We start from the raw sequence: 23,200 nt of genomic DNA, 5'->3' as shown, positions 1-23,200 counted from the left end.
GCTGTTGTAACACATGGCTTGGCATTGTTTTGCTGAAATAAACAGGGGCGTCCATGATAACGTTGCTTGGATGACAACATATGTTGTTCCAAAATCTGTATGGACCATTCAGCATTAATGGTGCCTTCACAGATGAGTAAGTTACCCATGCCTTGGGCACTAATACACCCCCATACCATCACAGATGCTGGCTTTTGAACTTTGTGCCTAGAATGATCCGGATGGTTATTTTCCTCTTTGTTACGGAGGACACCACATCCACAGTTTCCAAATATAATTTGAAATGTGGACTCGTCAGACCACAGAACACCTTTCCAATTTGCATCAGTCCATCTTAGATGAGCTCGGGCCCAGCGAAGCCGGCGGCGTTCCTTGGTGTTGTTGATAAATGGCTTTCGCTTTGCATAGTAGAGTTTTAACTTGCACTTACAGATGTTGCGACCAACTGTAGTTACTGACAGTGGTTTTATGAAGTGTTCCTGAGCCCCTGTGGTGATATCCTTTACACACTGATGTCGGTTTTTGATGCAGTAGCGCCTGAGGAATCAAAGGTCCGTAATATCATCGATTACGTGCGGTGATATCTCCAGATTCTCTGAACCTTTTGATGGTATTACGGACCGTAGATGGTAAAATCCCTAAATTCCTTGCAATAGCTTGTTGAGAAATGTTGTTCTAAAACAGTTCGACAATTTGCTTACAAATTGGTGACCCTCGCCCCATCCTTGTTTCATGGAAGCTGCTTTATACCCAATCATGGCACCCACCTGTTCCCAATTAGCCTGCACACCTGTGGGATGTTCCAAATAAGTGTTTTATGAGCATTCCTCAACTTTATCAGTATTTATTGCCACCTTTCCCAACTTCTTTGTCACATGTTGCTGGCATCAAATTCTAAAGTTAATGATTATTAGCAAAAAAAAAAATGTTTATCAGTTTGAACAGCAAATATTTTGTCCTTGTAGCAAATTCAACTGAATATGGGTTGAAACGGGTTTGCAAATCATTGTATTCCATTTATATTTACATCTAAAACAATTTCCCAACTCATATGGAAACGGGGTTTGGATATATATATATATATATATATATATATATATATATATATATATATATATATATATATATATATATATATATATATATATATATATATATATATATAAATGTAAGTAACAGATTTTTGAAAAAGAGCTGAATGAGTATTGACAACATACCGATGCATTCTGTCCGTGTGGGGTTAGAGATGAATCCTTGGTCACATTTGCAGCTATAGCTTCCCACTGTGTTCTCACAACGGCCATTCTTACAGATGCCCGGTTTGGCAGAACATTCATTCAGATCTGAGGAAGACAGGCACAAATAGGTGTGCAATGTCAAAATTAAAAAAAGACATCGTATTTTTCCAAAATTACAATCTATTGCTTTGACAGACAATAGAAATGATAACACGCGAATACATTTACCATCAGTTCATATACCTTTTTAGATAGTTAATTTTTTGAATGGGTGTTGTGCTAATGGCACAACAAAGGTTTTTGAAGATGTATTAAAATAAATAACACAATAACTCCAATAAATGCCATTATAATGGGTCTGATGTTTATATTCTTTCTCAGTACAGACATATCTAATTTTCTAAATGTAATTTTGATTAAATGCTTTAGATCAGGGTATTTTTTTTTAAAGTTTAGGTGACAACCATGGGAGGCGACAAGAAATATAATAGGTGCAGTAGCTTAGGAAAAAAGAAGAAAACTATCATTTTCAAACCTGCTCAATTGAATTTAGTTAGAATTAAAAGGAAATGAATGGATACATACAGTGTAAACAAAAACACAATATCAGTTTTGGAATGTGTAGGGTAGCTTCCACTGTTGTCATGTGTTCACTGTGTCACACTTAGAAAACCCTTTAACTATATAGTTGTGTTTCTCAAATAGCGAGTAAAGACTCCCTGTGGGTGTGCGAGTGGCAGAGGAGATTTTCAATATCTGTCTCTGCACTTTAGTATTAATTTTAGAATGATACACAAGCCTGCAACTACGTGGCAGCAGTGCACAATCTAACCCAGAGTTAAGTATGAAGGTAATATGCGATCTTCTCAATGATTGGTCAAAAGGCACTCACGTGACTACAGGGCACCATAACTGCTACAACTTTGAGATGATATGTCTGTGGCGCGTCCTCGTTTCAGCGTGTAAAAATGCCCTGTATTGCAGCATGAGGCTGCTCCACATGTGAGAATTCTGGAAAGCTTTCACAGCACTTTCCAAACAACCCGGAAAGAAGACAAGTATGAGAAGTGAAGGTTTGCGAACAACATTGGAGAGCCACACACTAGTGTCTTGTGCGAGGTAAACAGAAGACACAACGTCTGCATTTTGTTCAGGACGGAACACACAGAAGCTAATACAAATAATACCAGAAGAAAAGAACACATTAAAGAGATAGTTTGACAAAAACAGACTATCCTTGAATCTCAGTAAAACTAAGATAATGCAAATTGGTAACAGGAGAAGAGAAAGTCAAACACAAATACAAATAGATGGAGTAGATATTGAAAGAGTCAAATAAACCACTTTTGGTTGTAATAATAGATGATAGTGGATCAATAAAGTTTGTGTAAGTCTAAAAGCATACCGTAGATTGCACAATAATTACAAACAAGACTTTGGAGGCAGCCACCACAGTTGACATACTTCACACAAAAGTCCCAATTTCTCCATGATTGTTAGTCCAAAGCTAATGATGATTTTGGCAAAATTAGGGAATAAGTTATTTTTTGGGCGTTTTGTATATATATATATATATATATATATATATATATATATATATATATATATATATATATATATATATATATATATATATATATATATATATATTTTTATTTATTTATTTTTTTTTTCTATTCAATTTCTTTCGCCGCCAGCTGCATATTATAGAGCCTGCTGGTCATTAAACACTGCATGAATGGAGCAGCATAGTGCATCAAATACGGCCGCAAAATTATACTTTGATGAAAAAGAAGCATGCTTTATTGTAAGTTTATGGACTGGAGTATGTGTAAAACTATATTTAGACTTATAATTTGTGTTGATTTAGTCAGGAAAACTAATGTCAGAACAACAGCAGTTGCATTTTTCCAGGTCATTTATACACAACTCTGATCTAGTCAACGGGCTCCCTGTTTTACCCAGTAGTACTAGTAAGCACACAGAAGCACATGTACAAAACTAACAGGAACAGATAAATGGAAAAAGTTGTGAGAAAAATGAAAATTTTAAAGGGGTCGTCGTCAGCAGTAAGGAAAAATAAGTGAAGATTACTACAACAAAAAGACCCGGAAGTACGACGAAGCATAAACAGCTTTTGGATTAACTGTAACTATGGTAGCAAAGGAGTAAAGACCGGAGTGTGTTTTATACCATTCCGCTACCCGTTGCAACATGTGATATATGTTGGAGTCAAGAGTAGCAATAATAAGTTCAAAACCAAGGTTTGAAAGGATATGCAATACAAACAAAGCTCACTGCAGCCACTAAATAAGCGAAGAATCAGCTCCTTTTTGTTGTTGTTGTAGTTGTAAATAGACAAATGCTGTGAAATACTGTGAGACTGAAATAATTGATAAAGGTTAACTGTTTTTCATAAAACAATACTTAAACATCTGTTGACAAATTGAAATGTTTCCGGATTTAAGGCTTTTTATTTGCTTTTAATTTTGGATAGATTACATGTTTAGGTAATGTAAATATGCAATGTCATTCCTTCTGAGAAGCGCCAATAGAAGCAATATTGTATTGTATTGTACAAAACAAACAGAAAAAAGAACAATCAAGGAATAACCTGATGAAATAAGTGGTAAGTAAGCAATGTTTACAGTTCCAAAACATTTTCAATGTTACAGTGTTAACTTCATAAAAATGCACAACCCATTTCATCATTTGCACTTATTTCCTGTTATTTAGAATCACAAGGACCGAGAAGCCTTGTTAAAATGTTTTAAATTGACTTAATAAACTTAACATTAAAATTAGTTCATCTTGATGCAGATGTTGTCGCTGCTCATTTTATTCATTTACTTTAATAATAAGGTCATTATATATAGAATGTAACACAGTGTGTTGTACAGATACAGTAAATAAAATAATATTAAATTATCGATATAATTCAACTATTGGGGGGTCATGTAAAATTCTGGTGTAATAACAGAAACTAATTGAGCACTGGATTATGCTAGAAATTAACAAAATTCCTTAGAATAGTGCAATAACTAAAATATTACTACATTTTAACACAACTTCCTAGTTTAGCCTTTAGTCATTTCCACCTTAAATATGCCCATTTAACAAATAATGTGATCATACAAAATATTGAGTTCTAGGAAATGACACTAATAAAAATGTTTGCTTTACTGATATACAATACAATGTACAGTATCATACCAATGCAGCCATCTCCACCCGGGTGGCGCATGTATCCAGGCGAGCAGATGCACATGAATGTACCAATTAGGTTCTTGCAGGTCATGCCTCTACTGGCGCAATCATCTATACCATCCTCACATTCATTCTGGTCTGCAAGACACAAAATATGAAGCATTAACAACTAAAATTACAGTAAGCATGAATGTGTCCTGTAGCACAAGTTCACCCGCTAAATACATTGTGTCATAGTGTATCTAGAGAATAAGAGAGTTGGTGGTCTGTTTGGATGTGTAATATAAACAGTGAAGCTATGAGATGCTGAGAGGTTCCGTCTGTCTCGGTGCTTCCCTCCAAACACAAAAGGTTGCTAGGGTGATCAATGCCATCTGAGAAAGTGGAGGTATAAACAGTAACTCGTCGAGTAACAGTTTCTTGTGTTTCAAAATGGCGGAAAGGGGCATTTAGATATTATGTTATGTAACTTTATGGAGGGGCCATTATTCCTACTGTAAATGTGGCACTTGGCTTCAAACTTTTCAAGTAAATAGAGTGTGACGAAGAGAGCTGATGCGTCACTGAGTTATGGTACCTTTACACATCCTCTTATCCTCGCGCAGCACGTAGCCTGTGGGACATTTACACTCGTAGGATCCCACTACATTAACACAGCGAAATGCGCACAGCAGAGGATTCTGGGCACACTCGTTGATGTCTGGGAACAAAGCACAAAAAGTCACACAAGTGCAAAGTATGAGAAAAACAGAGTTCATTTCATATACCTTCACAGGACATCATTGGGCCAGGCTCAAAGCCGTTATCACATGCACAGTCGAAACCTCCAATCACATTCGTGCATGTGCCATTTCCGCAGGGGTTACCAAGGTCACACTCGTCAGTGTCTGGGAAAAGAAAACATTGATGATACGTTAATGTATCTTATTCACACACACAAGAAAAAAAGAGTTCAGCAGAGTCGGATGAGGGGCACTTGCCTACACAGGTGACTCCATTGATGTGGAGTCTGTATCCCATTGGACATTCACAGCGGAAAGAACCGTCCGTGTTAATACACTGGCCATTGATGCAGGGGTCATTGAGGCATTCGTCAATATCTACAAGTAAAAAAATAAGTACATTTTCTGACGATAAGGATTATTGATTAAAAATAAAAAAATTACCTTTTGGAAGGTCGTCGAGCCCCTGTTGATATCCCTTATTTTTACAGAGAAGGTGAAACGTCTCTGGAAAACAACATTGCAAAAGTCACTAATATGTCCCAAAACTCTTATATGAATGCATTTGTGGAAGCAACATACCCTCTGCTTGCCCAGGGCAGATTTCACAAGGATCTCCCCAGCCTTGACCCGGCATTCCAGTACAACAGCATTCTTCCTTGGAAGTATTTTGAGGCTTTGGAACTTGGCAGCGGCCATTTTCGAACTTTGTGTAGCAGTAGTTGATACGTATATCTATGGTGGAACACAAGTAAAAGTAAAAACGCAGAGAGAAATTTTGAAAAAATACCAACACCTATTTAAACTGTGTGACTAATAGAGACATCAAAGGTACTGTCAACTGTTGCTGTTAAGAAAAAAAAATACCTGGGTCTATTAAAAGCTCCTGGCTTGATAATTGAAAAAAACCTTTTATTAGTTTAAGAATAATCACTTCCATCATGTGAGTAGTATTTTTTTTAACACCATTTTTTTTTATTAACAGTATCATGCAAAAACCTACATTTCAATTTGGAGAGGTGAGGCATAAGTGATAATACTTCAGATAAAAGTATGGATGAAGTATGTATTCAGGTTTGAATCCAAATGCTGTCGATGAAATATTCCATGGGGTCCTAAATAACCAAGAACTAGTCTGCTAGTCAAGTTTTAAGCTTATATGAGCCATATGTGTGTTGTAATTCCTTCAGCGTAATAAAACGCTAAAAAAGTTTCAGCAAAGTTTGGGTCGGTTTGGGAGGTTGGCTAATTGTTGAATCTCTTGAGAAAAATTATTCCCTCCAAATACAATGGTTCTGAGTATTGCAAAGACTCTTGTTCTACCAGGCTCTTACTTGTAATGAGAAGCACATGGTCTCCTTCCTCACTGTGGCCTTCACTGAACTCTACACAAATAAGCGCTCTGCCCAATACATGTCATACATGCATGTGTGTACACCTAGCAAGAACATGAACACCTGAAAGTGTGTGGACGTCACAGGGGTTCAAGTTACCTTTCTCTACGAAACTGTAGTTGTCTTGGCAAATGGTGCCATGTGCACAGCCATAAAAGACTTAGTTTTGATTGGCACCAACAGAGAGATACATGCTTCAACAACACAATCCCGGTTTGATTCTCCCCCATCAAACTTTTTGACGGAACCTGACATACAACTCCAACAAAATTTAAGCTCACATCAACCATGGTAGACCTCATAAGTGTGCATACTTGCCAACCCTACCGGATTTTCAGGGAGACTCCCGAAATTCAGCGTCTCTCCCGAAAACCTCCCGGGTCAAATTTTCTCCCGAAAATCTCCCGAAAATCAGGCAGAGCTGGAGGCCACGACCCGTCCAGCTCCATGAGAACCTGACTCAAAAATGTTGTGACCCTCTTAAACAGGACAATACTGCCATTTAGAATGTAAATATATTCTACATATATTCCACATTTAAGTGCAGTCAAGGAACATGCATTAGGGAGTTCTGTTCTGAAGCCCACACAAGAGACGTAACTTCATCACGTCGCCTGGTTATTGACTCGAAGCCAATATATTACACCGTCGACCAACAAAATGAAGAAATACGCTTGCAAGTTCCAGAACGATTGGAAACAAGAATTTCAGTTTATCCAGGAGAGTTCGAAGGGGAAGGGGTATGTTGCCTGTAAATTTTGTAGAACAGACTTCTCTATTGAACACACCGGCCGAACGGATATACTCAGCCATGAACGGTCAGCGAAGCACAAAGCGTCCGCAGCAGAGCATCGTTCACAACCCAGTATTATGGGCCACCTCGCAAAATGGAGACCCGATGGTGTAACTTATGCTGAGACAAAGATGGCTATGCTGATAGCTGGAAGCAACATCCCGTTCCCATTTGCGGATGTCTACAACAAATCCGTGAAGGATATGTTCCCGGATTCGGAGATCGCTCGCCAATACGCAAATGGCAGAACAAAAGTTACTCAAATAGTGAAAGGTAAGTGTTGTTGTTTTTTTTAGTAACCAGCGAGCACAGTACAGTTAGTAGAACAACTGTGTTTTTATTACTGTGTATTTGATAGGTGCTGTCGGAAATTCAACTATTTATTTTATTTATTTAATAAAATAAATGTATATAGCTAGAATTCACTGAAAGTCAAGTATTTCGTACATATATATGTATATATATATATGAAATATAGATGAAATACTCGAGTTGGTGAATTATACTCCTCCCCTCTTAACCACACAATACAGTACATATTCCGTACAATTGACCACCAAATGTTAACACCCGAATAATTTTTTCAACTTGTTTAAGTCGGGGTCCACGATAATCAATTCATCGTACAACATATATACTATCAGCATAATACAGTCATCATACAAGCTAATCATCAGAACAAGGACACCATAAAAGTGTAGCTCTCAGCGACTTATGGTATGTACAACATTGGCTTCTACAGCGCACCCACGTATTATCCCCAACTTACAGGTAAACAATAGTAATATAAATTATTACTTTTTAATGTATTACCTTTTTACTTAAATACTATATTAAGGGCCTAATTTACTAAAGGTTTGCATGTACTAAAACACATGCAAACTTGATAGCACACGCAAAGCTGATCTAAAAATATGCGTGTAAGTTGGAGTAAAGTGAGCAGAATAAAGCGTGCAATACATTTTGCTTATCTGTCTTCATTAATATGCAAAGTGAATGCTGATCATCAAAACGCCCACGATACTGGGAGGAGAAAATGCAAATATATTATAGAGCACACACAATGTGATTTATCAACGCTCTTCACTGTTTTTGGGGCAGTATTTTGCATTTGATTTAACATGTTTGAAAAGAATGTGAATACTGACATAGTTGCACACTTAGCTGCAAAGACACGATTTGGACCGAGTCCTCCGTCCTATGTTTATGTTTCAACATATTTGGACAATCAGAAATCAAAATTATTAGACACATTGAATATTCAGCAACATCCTTTTATAATTTCATAACTGCTAGATGAGTTAAGGTGTTAATTAAAACAAATTAAATTGATGCGTTTTGGTTTCATTAAATATTTTTTACATTCCATTCCATTATGGCGGTTTTACAAAATATTTTTTTATCATATTATGATATATTTCACGCAAGTATGTACTGATAAATAAATGTACTGATAAATATTCAGAAAATTTAAATAACTTTTATCCACTCACATTGTTATTCAAATTTGAAGCTGGCCTTTTCATCTTAGCTTTGACTCTCTGTGACAATTTGGTGGTCACAATGTCGTGACTAAATGAACCCACATTTGACTGATATGCTCCATTTTTCTAAAATGATTTTCGTTAACCAAATTTACATTATTATTTTTGTAACAAAGTCGTAAAAATGTAGCACGGCATGAAGTTGTCGGGTAGCTCTGTAAATCAGGCAGTGACAGGTCATAGCACGTCGCTGCTACACAAACTAACTCGCTAGTCAGCAAAAATTGTGTTTGCAGCTCCCTCTCACAAAAACACTGCCCTCAAGTGTTGTGGTGCAGAATTGATTGTGACGCCTCATCCCATTTAGGTTCAAGTGTAACATGGACTTTTTCTGTTATAACTTGTGTATCTGCTCTGTAAACAAATACAGTTCTTCCTGGCCTTTGGCCAGAGGGAGTCAAGGTGAGCAAATGTGCCAGAGATAAATCAGAGTTTCAAAACTGTGTTTCATTGTTACAATCTCCTGTTTGGGAAAACTTAATTCTCCTTCCCTGTAAAATATGTGAATTGACAAAAATGTGGATAAGACGCAAGCAGTGTGCTGGTATTATTTAGTACAAATAAAGAAGGGGGATCCAAGCTGGAACTACTAGAGCTGCATTTCAAATGATAATATGCCTTGTAAATCGATATTGCCAAATTTTAAATGTATCAATCCATAATCAAGTAATTCACTTATTTTACTAAGTCCTACTACTGAATTTTTGGAGAGAACACTGGATGTGCTTTTTGTCAGTTGCTTGAAAGTTTCTTATTCACGCCAAGCTTTCTTTTTGCTGCTTGATTACTGTTTTACCTTGTGCATTTTGTACTCTGGATTTGCATTTCCTTCTGGCAGGCATTTTGTTTTTGCTCAGCCTTTCCTCAGTAATAGTATATGTCAGCCATCATGAATTTAAATGTAAAAATATGTTAAATTATGTATATTTTTATACATAAGTCACACCTGACTATATAGGGACAGCGTGGCGCAGTGGGAGAATGGCCGTGCGCAACCCGAGGGTCCTTGGTTCAATCCCCACCTAGTACCAACCTCGTCACGACCGTTGTGTCCTGTGCAAGACACTTCACCCTTGCTCCTGATGGGTGCTGGTTAGCGCCTTGCATGGCAGCTCCCTCCATCAGTGTGTGAATGTGTGTGTGAATGGGTAAATGTGGAAGTAGTGTCAAAGCGCTTTGAGTACCTTGAAGGTAGAAAAGCGCTATACAAGTACGACCCATTTATCATTTATTTATAAGTTGGAGGACCAGACAAACCATTAAAAAATGTGTGATTTTTAGTCCAGAAAATACGGTACATATCGAACAGTGAATGTTGTATATTTTCACATTTACTGCGTTTTTACTTAATATTAGGTGTGCCTAATGAGGTGTCTAGTCAATCAACACAAAGGTCAAAGACAAGATTAATATATGACAATGTGGAATGTAAATGTATGAACAGACCAGGAGATGGAATAAAAGGAGTCACCCTTGACCACTGTTTCACCTCTCCAACAAACATCATGAAGATCTCGGTTGTATCTTTTTAATACAACTTCAAGACAAGTTAATTGTAATTGATGGCTTTTGACAAAACTGATAAATGTGTTTCTTTTCATTGCCATGGTATGTAAAACAAGCTATCAGTTTTCTACATTCTTTGCATGCCAATCATCATTTTATAAAAAAGCAGGTCTAAAACAAGTGTGGAAGGATTTGTCCTCGAATTCTTTTATTGCCCATGTTTATCACCCTCCACCCAGATGCTCTAATTCACCCCACACCCACCCTTCAGTCAAGCACTTTTGACGCTAGGGAGAGGGGCGAAACGCAAACGTTAATCCACATCTTCTGAATCAATGATGTCATCACTTGAGAGTTTGAGAGGGAACTCCCTAACAGTGGACTCACCAAGCTCCCACCCAACCCCAAAACACGCACATGTGTCACATAAACACACATACACAAGTGAGGAGATGGAAAAGTGATCAGTTCAGAGTCACCCTTAAAGCCATAGAGCTAGCAGGGAGACGGGAGTGCTTTCTTGGCACAGGAGGATGAAAATACACAGATACATTCATGACTTGCACCTCATCTATAAGATAGTCTTATTTCCCTCACACACTCACCTAAACATCTGCGTCCAGAGGCAGACAGCTGGAAGCCTTCAGGACATAAGCAGGTGAAGCTTCCCTCGGTGTTGGAACAGGTTCCAAACGTACAAATCTCAGGCGACTGCGAGCACTCGTCAATATCTGGCACATAAAGAAACAAAAATCATGATTTATAGAAAAAAAAAAAGTCCCCATGGGACCCTTTTCTTGATCTACATTCAAGGTGAAGAGGTTGGAGTCAAATCAGTGAAATCAATAAATCCCAGTTTATTCAAATTTGACTTGTGAACACAACATATAACCTCGCTGTCATGTGTTCAGCCATCACAATGACCAGCTGCTACTCTCACTGATGTTGAGAATTTAGTGCTGTTCCTCCCTGATTCCAGGAACAGAGCCTTTGACAGGAATGTGTTGAAGTCTGCCGAATATCTCTTCATCAGCACCACTACATAAACAATCCAAGCATTCTAGTTTGAGCCCACTCCCACATGTGAGAAGGCGGAGAGAAAGGAAACATGGATGAGGAGCAGCAGAGGCAGCGCTCTACTCTCATCTTGTAAGAGCCTGTTCTCACTAACATACGTGCGAATAAAAGTGAATGTATTTTTTTATTAATCCATTTTATCATGAAAAATCCTAAATATTTTAAAATTAAGGTAAAATGTATGCATTTAATAAACTATAGTGTAGTATAACACGGTCGTTGGGGTCTATGAAATACCGATTGCGTTATTCCTGAGATCGCGTTTAGAGATCCTTATTTTTTAACATTATCTTTTATCCTTTTCTTTTTTCGAAATAATACATTAAAATTATCCCCAAACCAGACGTCATGTGAATGGTGGATTGGGCTCTCACGTCACAGAATGGGATGGCCACAATTTACAGTATGTTTGTCCATCACTAGGTCAATAGTTTATTTTTATATAGTAACATTTTAATTTAGTAACTTCCAGTTTCTTCCGACAAAGAAAAACAATTGTTCACGCTGTTTTTCAGTCTATTTTGTGTGCTTCTAAATATTCTATAGCCTTCTTTAGCCCTTCTCCAACACATTTTGCAGACTTCTCGAATTTACAAAGCAGCATTCAAGCAACGAATGAGCCAGATTACAGATTTAGCTCATTAGTCCTACATCCTCGTCTACCGGCCACCACACCCTAATGTAAACGGGCGAAAATCCGGGCACGTATTCGATAGAATATCGCATTATTTTGGGCACCCTTATATCAAACTTTGAGTGTGCTCTGCAACACATCAGGAGACTATTGGCATGTTTATGAATTGTGCTCAGCACTTTTTCCCCACCTTTGCCAAGGCAATAGACTCTACTTTTGACTTGCATTTCAACTTATCAGTAAAGCTCAAATTTACCTATGAATTAAACTCTTGAACTTTGTAGAGGGTCATGGAATGGTTCAACAAGAAAACGTGACTTGACTCTTGGCCAACATGTTTAAATTGTCATTGGAGGGATGGCAGTGGTTGTTCAAATATCAATGTAATGTGTATTACTGCCATAGACAGGGCAGGAGCAAAGCATTACTGACTGCAACTTAGTCAGCTAGACATCTTTTTTTTTTATATTATGTTGAGGAGAGAATCAACCATCCGGCATTATATCTGTGGGCAGTAGTAGTTAGGAAGTAGAGCAGATTGTCCAGAAGTACTGGCAGTTTGAATGCTGCTTCCTCCATCCCACTTACTTCTGTTATGTCCTTGGGCAAGACACCTCAACACCTATGCCTCCAGAGCTGCCCACACTGGTGTATTAATATGAATGAAGGCTCGGTGGTGGTCAAAAATGGCGGTGGCGTGAATTAGCAGCCACGTTTCCATCAGTCGTACTGTGATGAGGTGACAACTTGTCCAGGGTGTACCCTGCCTTCTGCCTGAATGCAGCTGAAATAGGTTCCAGTACCCCTCGCCACCCCAAGAGGGGCAAGCGGTAAGAAATGGATGGATGGGTGGATGGGTTTCCATTAGTCTACTCTTGATAGCTTACCAACACCTTCTTTGACCGTGACGTAGAGTGAATGAATAATGGTTTCTCAGTGTAAAATCACTTTGGGTGTCTTGAAGGTGCCATATAAATTCAATCCAATAATAATAATAATAACAATTAATTATAATATTAACATTATGATTATTAGCTGTAGTAGTATTATTTAGGCATTGGTGGAAGTCTGCACTCTACTAAGTGCGACTAGTGCGCCATTGCGAATGCTGGTGCTTTGTAAGACAATTTTAGTGTTGCCAATATTGCGAGACTTCAGTTCAAATATGAAATTGTGCTTTTTATTGTTTAGCCTGATTTTACCTTCACAGGTTTCCTCATGTAGATAATATCCAGGCGGGCAGATGCATCTGTATGAGCCATCCAGATTAAGACAAGTCCCAGCTCCACATGTGCCAGGGTTTACTGCACATTCATTTATATCTGAGAAAAAGGAAAGGTGCGGTATGAGTGGCATAGTGTAAAATAAAACATGTAGTAAAAATTTAACAATCAAGGATTTTTTATTTTTTACCTGCACACAGTCGGCCATCTTGCGTAAGTTCATAGCCGTCGTTGCAAACGCAGAAGAAGTTACCCAGGGTGTTCACACACTGTCCATTACGACAAAGACCCCTCTGGATGGAACACTCATCAACGTCTGAACACATTGCAAATGCAGTTGCAAATTAGCACAAAGTTTATGTTTTAATTCTCATGCTCTTTTCAATCCAAACATGCACCCACCTATACAGTCACTATTGTGTGAATTTTGGAAGCCTGGGTAGCAGAGACAGTTGTACGAGCCCACGGTGTTCTTACAGGTCCCGTTCCCACAGGGTTGTCGCTCACACTCATCCACATCTGAAAACAATCATTTAAACACACATCTGAAAATAGTCATTTAAACAGCATGGCACTTTCTAACTTAGAAAAACAGAAGCGAGAGGGCACCAGAACAATCTTACCAACACACATTGACTGGTCCCGGGTTGTTTTAAATCCATTTGGACAGATACAGCGATAGCTCCCAAGTGTATCAATGCATTGGCCAGGATTGCAAACACCAGCATTTTCCTGACATTCATTACGGTCTGAGAGACAAACATAAACAATTATGTTATTGATTTTTTTTAAATAGATGAGTGGAAATAATTCTTGAAGAAAATGCTTTTAGACAAAATAATAGTTAATTATTCAAACATTTTGTGTGTAATTTTTGTATGTAATAATGTAGCATGGTAACATTATCTTACCAGTATTTTGATATCATTACTGAAACATTACGGGCCATCAGAATTGAAAGTGTTTCTATGTGACTAACTAAATAATTGGAAGGATATAGTGTACCTAGACATTGTCCCGACTGAGGACTAAGGCGATATCCGGTTTTACACTCGCAGCGGTAGCTTCCTGGCATGTTCAAGCAGGCTGCATTTTGCTGGCACAGAGGCCCATTCTGACACTCGTCAATATCTGACAACAGAAGGAGAGGTGTTCAAAGGCAGTCAGCCTCGAAAAAGATTTACAAGATAAATTCAATCAAAGTTTTACCTTCACAAATCAGTAGCTTGTCGTTATAGATGAAACCGATGGGGCACTCACATCTGAAGCTACCGATCATATTGATGCACACTCCATTCTCACATACGCCTGGGATTTCCCTGCATTCGTCAATATCTAACACATAAAGCAAGACATTAAATGTACACAAACAAATAACTAACGTGTTTTTTTTAAATCATTAGAATCACTGTTACCAATGACTCGTCCGGTAGTGATGTCTATATAATATCCTTGTCTCTCACTGCCGCACAGGACAGCAAACTCATCTAAAAGGACACAGAATTTAGTTTAAACCATTGCTAGAGTGTATAAGTATATCATTGTGTGTGTGTGTATGGGACATTACCACTGCTGGGAAGAGGACACTGCTCACAGGGTTTGTGCCATGCCCGACCCACGTTATAGGAGCAGCAGCACATCTTTTTAGTCATGTTGAAAGTCAGCTCTCCGTCACATGTCCTGTTGTCCGAATAAAAGTTCCTGTAGCAGTAGCTCTTCCTCATATCTTTAAAGGCCAAATTTAATGGTATTACTTTAGAATGCAGGAGTCCAAACATAACAACTTACAACCATGTCTGTGATTTATATGGTGTCCAACAAAAATATATACAGTTGAACTTGTTGAATGTGATATTTCATATCAAATTATAATTTTATTTTAAATGCAGGTATACCCATGCAGTTGTTGCCTCCATTGACTTGCATGTAGTCCGCTGGGCAGATGCAGGTGTAGTTTCCAATGGTATTGTAGCACTGGCCGGGCCCACAAATACCAGGGTGCTCACATTCATTGATATCTTTGCACAAAAAAATAATTTGATTGATATTATCATGTTCTTTGAAAAAATATGGGATCAAGTTTAAATTTAATGGCACCATCATTTCAAGCACATACAACATCACCATCTTAAAGCCTACAGGAATATTAATAGAACATTTAAAACAATGAACACGTTTGCTATACTTTCTAAAGATGTTAAAATTTATTCCACAGCAATACCACATCTGTCATCCATTTTTTAGACAGTTGACCAAGCTAAGCAAAAACATTATATATGCAAATTAAATATGATATTTTAGGGAATAAAAACATGTATGAGAGGTCCTGGAGAATGCTTTTGGATTTGTAAAAAATACTTGGGGTTATTGAGTGAGCTGAGTGAAATCAGATCATTTACGAATCAAGGCAGGAGCCGTACAAATGTATCTATTTTTATTTTTTCCTTTTAGTCCTGTCCAGCTACTTAGGCAAATCATATTGATGTAGATGCCCATATTTGCTTTGCAGATTACCTTAAAAAAGAGAATTGTGGGATATTTCTCTTGTTGCCTTATTTATTTTTGACTTTATTAAATGAATTTATATTAGATTACAATTTTGAATAAAACAAGTATGATTGCCACACTCTTATAAGATAGGAACATCTACTTTCATGTTGACACAAGAACTTTAAAATTAAAAAGGCATTGAGAATGTTATTATTGCTATTTTATGTTGATGCTGTAGGGAAGGGGTCCCCAAACTTTTCGACTCGGGGGCCACATTGGGTTAAAACAATTTGGCCGGGGGCCAAACTGTATATACAGTATGTACCTACGTGGTCAAAAGTTTACATACACATGTGAACGACATACTGTCATGGCTTTCTTGGGTTTCCAATAATTTCAACAACTCTTATTTTTTTGTGATAGAGTGATTGGAGCACATACTTTTTTGTCGCAAAAACATTCATGAAGTTTGGTTCTTTTATGAATTTATTATGGGTCTACTGAAAATGTGACCAAATCTGCTGGGTCAAAAGTATACATACAGCAACATACATTATCAATTTTGGTGGTGTAGAAAAGTTACAATCAAATCAAATTAGCTCCATGGCAAAGGCCTCTTAACTTCATGTGAGTGATGATGATTGATGACACCTGTTGACTTCCCTAAACCCATTTAAATAGGGCTCATGTGATGCAGTAATTAGACTTGGTTACAAACGCGACAGTTGGAAAGTTAATGGAACTCAGCACAGATCTGAAAAAATTAATCATTGACTTGAACAAGTCAGGAAAGTCACTTGGAGCCATTTCCCAAGAGGAACTGTGCAGACAATTGTTCGTAAGTATAAAGTGCATGACACAGTTTTGTCACTGCCACGATCAGGAAGAAAACGCAGGTTATCACCTACTGCTGAGAGTTAATTGGTCAGGATGATCAAGAGTCAAGCGAGAAACACCAAAAAGCAGGTCTGCAATGAATTGGAAACTGCTGAAACACAGGTGTCAGTGTCCACAGTCAAGCATGTTTTGCATCGCCATGGACTGAGAGGCTACCATGCAAGAAGGAAGCCCTTGCTCCAGAAACGACACTTTAAAGCTCGTTTCAAGTTTACTGCTGATCACATTGACAAAGATAAGACCTTCTGGAGGAAAGTTCTGTGGTCAGATGAACCAAAAATTAAGCTGTTTGGCCACAATACCCAGATATATGTTTGGAGGAGAAAAGATGAGGCCTAATCCCAGGAACACCATGAATACCGTCAAGCATGGTGGTGGTAATATTATGCTCTGGGCCTGTTTTGCTGCCAATGGAACTGGTGCTTTACAGAGAGTAAATAGGGCAATGAAAAAGGAGGGTTACCTCCAAATTCTTCAGGACAACCTAAAATCATCAGCCCGGAGGTTGGGTCTTGGGCGCAGTTTGGTGTTCCAACAGGACAATGACCCCAAACACACGTCAAAAGTGGTAAAGGAATGGCTAAATCAGGCTAGGATTAAGGTTTTAGAATGACCTTCCCAAAGTCCTGCCTTAAACCCCATTGAGAACATGTTGACAATGCTGAAGAAACAAGTCTATGTCAGAAAACCAACAAATTTAGCTGTACTGCACCAATTTTGTCAAGAGGAGTGGTCAAAAATTCAACTAGAAGCTTGCCAGAAGCTTGTGGATGGCTACCAAAAGCGCCTTATTGCAGTGAAACTTGCCAAAGGACATGTAACCAAATATTACCATTGCTGTAAGTATACTTTTGACCCAGCAGATTTGGTCACATTTTCAGTAGACCCATAAATAAATTTGTAAAAAAACCAAACTTCATAAATGTTTTTTGTGATGGATAAGTATGTGCTCCAATCACTCTATCACAAAAAAATTAGAGTTGTAGAAGTTATTGGAAACTCAAGACAGCCATGACATTATGTTCTTTACAAGTGTATGTAAACTTTTGATCACGACTGCATTAATATTCCCCCGCACACTAATTGACTGATAGAGCACGTATTTGCCGCACGAGTGCGATAATGTCACGGAATCAATGGGAAAATGCCTTTTTCGACAATATAATTTGCCTGAGCGGCTAGGAGACAAAATGGATTACAAAGGACAAATTAAAAAAAATTAAAAAACCTAAAAAAATTAAAATAAACAAATAAATAATTTAACTTGGGACTTCCCGCGGGCCGGATTTTGGACACTGGGGGGCCGTATCCGGCCCGCGGGGCGTATTTTGGTGACCCCTGCTGTAGGGAGCCAAGTGAGTCCTTACAGGTTGTGTGGTTTGGTTGCTTATACTAGAAACATTTCGAACAAAACTTAAGCGACAAAGTAGTTGACTTCAGTGAAATTCTGAAATAAGTCATTCAGTGTTTGAGCACTATTATATTGCTTGTGGTTCTTGTTGGCATTGCCTACTGTCTTGTCAGTGGATTTATTTTAAAATTCATTGAGTTGCAGTGTCGCCTCCAAGACCAATGTACTTGGCCGCCAAGATGGAATGACTCTGAATAAGTAAAACCCAAGTGTTTCATTACCGGTGTCTACCTGTCACGTTCAATACAGTAAAATGTTGTAAAATGTAAAAGATTGTATGTAAAAATGTATGTATTGTATGTCCTTGCTTGTACAAACGTTTGGAAGGCCCAGCTCAGTTCTTGCCATTGAAACCGAACAGAATGAGATGAAAGACATGTCTCAGTGAAGGTTTGTGTTCAGTTCATTCAATACCTTCGCAGACTCTGGTTTCTGGGTTGAGAGCGAAACCCCTTGGACATTGACACTGAAAACTGCCAAATGTGTTGATGCACTCTCCACCTTGGCACAAGCCTGGTAATTCTTGACACTCATTGATGTCTGTCAATTGGAGAGAGAGATAATTACAATGAGGATAGGATTTCAGCGCCAATTTATCCAAGCTGAAAAGATACTCTAGTGTCCGACCTTCCAAGATGACAGTGATGGGGTTCGGTCGAAAGCCTTCTCCACCAGGACACAGGGTCTTATACTCGGCTGTTGGGCACAAGGAAACATCAACATTGACAAACTGTAATGAAGCTTAGTTTGGTGCAGCTTTGTTAGACAATAAAGATACTTTTGTTTGCCAGGGCCTCCTCTTTGGGGCAGACCACAGTCCCTGCAAGGGTTGAAACCATCTGCTGACAATTTTCACACAAGTTGCACAAAGTGCTTTCATTTCTGACAGTAACATCAAGTACGAAAAACACGCACACTCACAAACAGGTCACTACAGGAGCAGGTACCCTGAAGCCTCTTGGCAGAATACTATAACATAATGTCAAACCAGGCCTGAAATTCAGTTGGGACCCTTCACATTTCTACTGACAGTAGTAACGACAAAAAAACACTTAAAGTAAATATAGGGGGCAGGGTTCTAAATAGGAAATTGGATTGTTTCCTCCTGTGACCAATCATACAAAATTGCGAAATGTCACTAGCGGAACAGTCTGACTGCGCATAGACACAATTTAGCTTGTTCATCGATGGTGACATCCTCTCTGTTGCTAACCACACATAACGTCATAATATTTCTAACTTTAATCTTCAACTGTAAATTTTCACAGCATGTCCTGTAGGAAAAAAATACTTGACTCACTGGAGTTGACAGATGGGCATGATTCACACGGATTTCCCCAAGCATGGCCCAGAGAACAGCAACAAGACGCCTTAGAAACACCAACTCCAATCTCATTGGAGCAGTCCAAGTTTGTGGATGAATCTCCTCTGTAGCGCACGTCCAAATAGCAGCTTCCAGAGCGAGTGTCTGTTTGCATAAATAAAAGGCAAAAGCATGTTTATTTTATCTTATCTCCACTTCAGTATAACAGAATATAGATATCAGACTCTACAAAAAAAACCCTGTTGTGTCTCACCTACACATCCCACTCGGGTGGGATTGAGTTCGAAGTCGGGTGGGCAGTTACAATGGTAGCTTCCGGGGATGTTAACGCAAATGCCATTAATGCAAATGGTAGGGTCTGCGCATTCATTGATATCTGAAAAATAACGAGCAACAAGTTTAAAAAAGTGTAATTTTAATACATGAGTACAATAGAAATTATTAGTTTTTTACAATATTGCTTTATTTGGAAAGCATAATTAAACTAAAAGGTGTTCATCAAACCTGTGCAGTTGCCCCCACTCCTGTCCAGCTCATAACCAATGTTACATTCACATCTGAAAAGACCTGGAATATTTCGGCAACGTCCGTTGACACAGATGTCAGCGAAGGTACATTCGTCTATGTCTGCAAAACAGACATGTAGATGAAGAATGAGAACAATGAAGAGTACAATGGGAAAAAGAGAGCATCCCGGTGATGAGGGAATAATGGATCATAGACTTATGAGATAAAAAGTGAAGGCCTTGCTAACATTAACATTTTGAGAACAAAGAAAAATGTTAACCAGTCTACAGACACACGTGCATTTAGTACATAACAGGAAAAGCTAACAAGGATATCCGACCATAACAATCTTGTCCTGACAAAAGAATAAATTGGTTATTTCAGGATGTCTGACACATCTGAACAATCTGTGCCTTCAATTAGATTTGTGTGACGCATCTAAAGTCATCCGCTCCCGGTTGGCATTAGGTACAAGTCCTTGCTGTTAGTTTAAGTATAAGCAACTGTTTATTTTGTGGTTTTCAGTCAATCCACAATCTATCATGATGAAACACAGTGTCTTCCTTTCTCCTGACATTATATGAATGACAGCTTTCACAAAATGGTTTTTGAAATGTGGGATTTAACAACCTTAGACTGAATATGTTTTAAGAATACTTTGCCACTCTTTTGGCAATCCAATTATTGTGTTATTTTTATTGTGTTCAATTATTTTTTTGTTCTTAGCTTTGTCCTTGCAACTAAATTTAATGAATCTATCCTGCATGACTTCTCAGGTCCTCTTCCATTATCTCACGAGTTCCATTGGAAGACGGTTTGGATGAATGTCTTCTTCAAGCAGAAAAACAAGTGACCATTCAACATGTTCAAATCGGTAAACATAGCGTATGATTCACGGTTCTGTTGCCAGGATCATCAGGACAAACATTTGCAATGTATTACCTTCACAAGCCTTGCCATCAGCGGTGGGGATGAAGCCCATGTCACATTCACAGCGGTACCCGCCAGGCATGTTCAGACAGTGGCCACTCTCACACAAGTTACCGTTGTCTGCACACTCATCGCTGTCTGCAAATTACGGCACAACAAATAACACAGTCTCAGAACTCAGCAATTTGGTGCAGTAATAATACATTTTAAGTAAGTCAGGCCGCTGGTTAAATGTGTGACCTGAGCAGTAGAATCCGTCCCCAGAAAAGCCTTCCTTGCATGCACAGCGATAAGAGCCCATGGTGTTGAGACATTCAGCGTTGTTGTTGCACATATGCGTCCCATTGGAGCACTCGTCCAGGTCTTAGAGTGAAAACATTTAAACAGAATTTGATATTAAGTGTACAGGTAATGCAAAGGCTGTATTTAATCTGTAAATTGTACTAGCATTTATTTTTTCTTTAAAAAAAGCTTGTTTATAATTCCTCTTCTGCATGTCAGCCGTTTATCAAGAAAATTAGTGATTATAACAGTTAGATTTGCAGAATCAATATTTTGTAAACCATAAATGAACAATGTGTGGGTCACCTGTGCATTTAAATCCATTTCCAATCCACCCTGGAGCACAGTGGCATTTGAAGCTGCCTGCTGTGTTGGTGCACGATGCATGTCTGTCACAGTTATGTGCTCCAATTTCACACTCATTGATATCTGTTTAAAAGAGGAGAAATAAAAGTGACACTGGCATATTGGTGTGATCATTTAGAATGTATGTTTCATGCCAGCATGTGTTTACACTGAAGAGATGAGTGCATTTTACTTATGGTAAAGCAGCAGCAGGAAACAGAAAAAAAACATGTGTTGGCCTACTGCCTTCATCCAAGGAAAGATGAGTTTCAATTATACAATTTAAGAGCGATGCAGAAATTGTTTTCCACCCTTGTAGGTCACTACAGTGAGGAAATCACATGAATGGTTTGGGCTTCATTTTTACGTCGGCTGCTTCTCCTCAGCAATACTGGCCAGGAATTAAACCCTTACTTACTACCATTAAAGGCAAAGCTTGTACCAATACACCATCAGGGATAAGATTCAGAGCAATAGCCTCAAATCTGAGCAAGTCTGCTTTAAAATGTAATGACGTGTACCTTATTCAATTTTGGACAATTCTTAAAAGTTAGATGAAGATCTGCCTCTAACTTTTTAAGCTATATAATGCAGAATGAAAGAAACACTCAGTCATCCACTGTCCTGGCACACTGCAAATGACTTGCCACTCGCCAAGATTTTAAAATTTTATTTCTACAAATTTACCTAGTTTAAGAGCTATTTACTTATTTTTTGTCATTGAATTTACATCATAATCTTAATTTTAGAATGAAAAATTAAACGTCTATTTTAGTTTAAAGATGTAAACATTTAGAAAATAATACAAATTAAAACATTTTTTAATTTTTCATGCTTATAAAGTCTTTATGCAAGATTATGCAACAGCCCAAGGATGCTTAATTTAAGAATTGCAAGTTGAATAATGCTTGTTTTCATAAAATACTTATTTGTGGCTTAAAAGTCTTTGTAATTACTAGTTGTATAAATGTTAATATAGAATGTCTTATCAAATAAAAATTAACTAGCTGCATGGATAGAGAATTTCACTAGTTTTACATTTTTTTTCCAAAAATCTGTTCTTTTTAGCTGATATTTTTTCCACTCTTTTGCAGTGAGAAGTTAATATCTAATGCGCATATGTGTGTATATACAGTAATACAGCACATGAATGGTAGCCATACTCTGAATGTGCTTAATGATTGTATCGTGAGACAAACTCAGAGGCCAGTAATTCAAAACATTTTCAATTAGAGAGCAGCTCCCTGAGGTTTAAGTCTCCCTAAGGAGAGTGTATGGCTTGTTTACAATATATTTGATGATGGGGTTAATATGAGGGCTGGGAACAAATCTCTCTGGATCACAGAAATAAATAAATATAATTTTTCTAAAAGCTTTGATGCAAGACAGCACATTAAACAAACTCATTTTCATGTGGAAATATAAAAGATAAACAAGACTCCAACATTCAAGAAGTGTGTCAACATCCACAGCTGGTGTCATGGATGAGGTTTCACTTAACAGGGCAAATGTTTGACAGATGATGGATAAACAAATAAAGGAAAAATCTGCAATGTGTTTTGTGCCAGCTTGACTTCCTGTCGACAAGTCATAATGTTTGCTATTATTGCCGCCATCCTCACAACATGGCACTGGAGTAACACATGAGGCGGAAAAGTCAGCCTGTTTTACACATC

The 23,200-nt window shown here is 38.1% G+C and overlaps 1 protein-coding gene across 1 annotated transcript in view; it reads right to left on the bottom strand.

Annotated features, from left to right (window-relative positions):
• fbn1 (fibrillin 1) overlaps positions 1 to 23,200 on the bottom strand; it is a 107,003-nt gene that overhangs the window by 22,512 nt on the left and 61,291 nt on the right. The window contains exons 33-57 of the mRNA XM_061883818.1: positions 21,486 to 21,608; positions 21,138 to 21,260; positions 20,910 to 21,035; positions 19,965 to 20,087; positions 19,714 to 19,836; positions 19,437 to 19,604; positions 18,764 to 18,832; positions 18,551 to 18,676; positions 15,234 to 15,356; positions 14,906 to 15,064; positions 14,754 to 14,825; positions 14,548 to 14,673; positions 14,344 to 14,469; positions 13,962 to 14,087; positions 13,741 to 13,857; positions 13,529 to 13,654; positions 13,318 to 13,437; positions 11,010 to 11,135; positions 5,750 to 5,902; positions 5,612 to 5,674; positions 5,426 to 5,545; positions 5,213 to 5,332; positions 5,023 to 5,145; positions 4,452 to 4,583; positions 1,218 to 1,343 (exon numbers count right to left, since the gene is read on the bottom strand). Coding sequence (XP_061739802.1) covers positions 1,218 to 1,343; positions 4,452 to 4,583; positions 5,023 to 5,145; positions 5,213 to 5,332; positions 5,426 to 5,545; positions 5,612 to 5,674; positions 5,750 to 5,902; positions 11,010 to 11,135; positions 13,318 to 13,437; positions 13,529 to 13,654; positions 13,741 to 13,857; positions 13,962 to 14,087; positions 14,344 to 14,469; positions 14,548 to 14,673; positions 14,754 to 14,825; positions 14,906 to 15,064; positions 15,234 to 15,356; positions 18,551 to 18,676; positions 18,764 to 18,832; positions 19,437 to 19,604; positions 19,714 to 19,836; positions 19,965 to 20,087; positions 20,910 to 21,035; positions 21,138 to 21,260; positions 21,486 to 21,608 — 3,039 coding nt within the window. The remainder of the gene's footprint in view (positions 1 to 1,217; positions 1,344 to 4,451; positions 4,584 to 5,022; positions 5,146 to 5,212; positions 5,333 to 5,425; positions 5,546 to 5,611; positions 5,675 to 5,749; positions 5,903 to 11,009; positions 11,136 to 13,317; positions 13,438 to 13,528; positions 13,655 to 13,740; positions 13,858 to 13,961; positions 14,088 to 14,343; positions 14,470 to 14,547; positions 14,674 to 14,753; positions 14,826 to 14,905; positions 15,065 to 15,233; positions 15,357 to 18,550; positions 18,677 to 18,763; positions 18,833 to 19,436; positions 19,605 to 19,713; positions 19,837 to 19,964; positions 20,088 to 20,909; positions 21,036 to 21,137; positions 21,261 to 21,485; positions 21,609 to 23,200) is intronic.

This window comes from Nerophis ophidion, linkage group LG02, assembly GCF_033978795.1.
Source record: "Nerophis ophidion isolate RoL-2023_Sa linkage group LG02, RoL_Noph_v1.0, whole genome shotgun sequence".
In the NCBI taxonomy this organism is placed as follows: Eukaryota; Metazoa; Chordata; class Actinopteri; order Syngnathiformes; family Syngnathidae; genus Nerophis; species Nerophis ophidion.
This window is presented reverse-complemented; position numbering and strand designations above follow the sequence as displayed.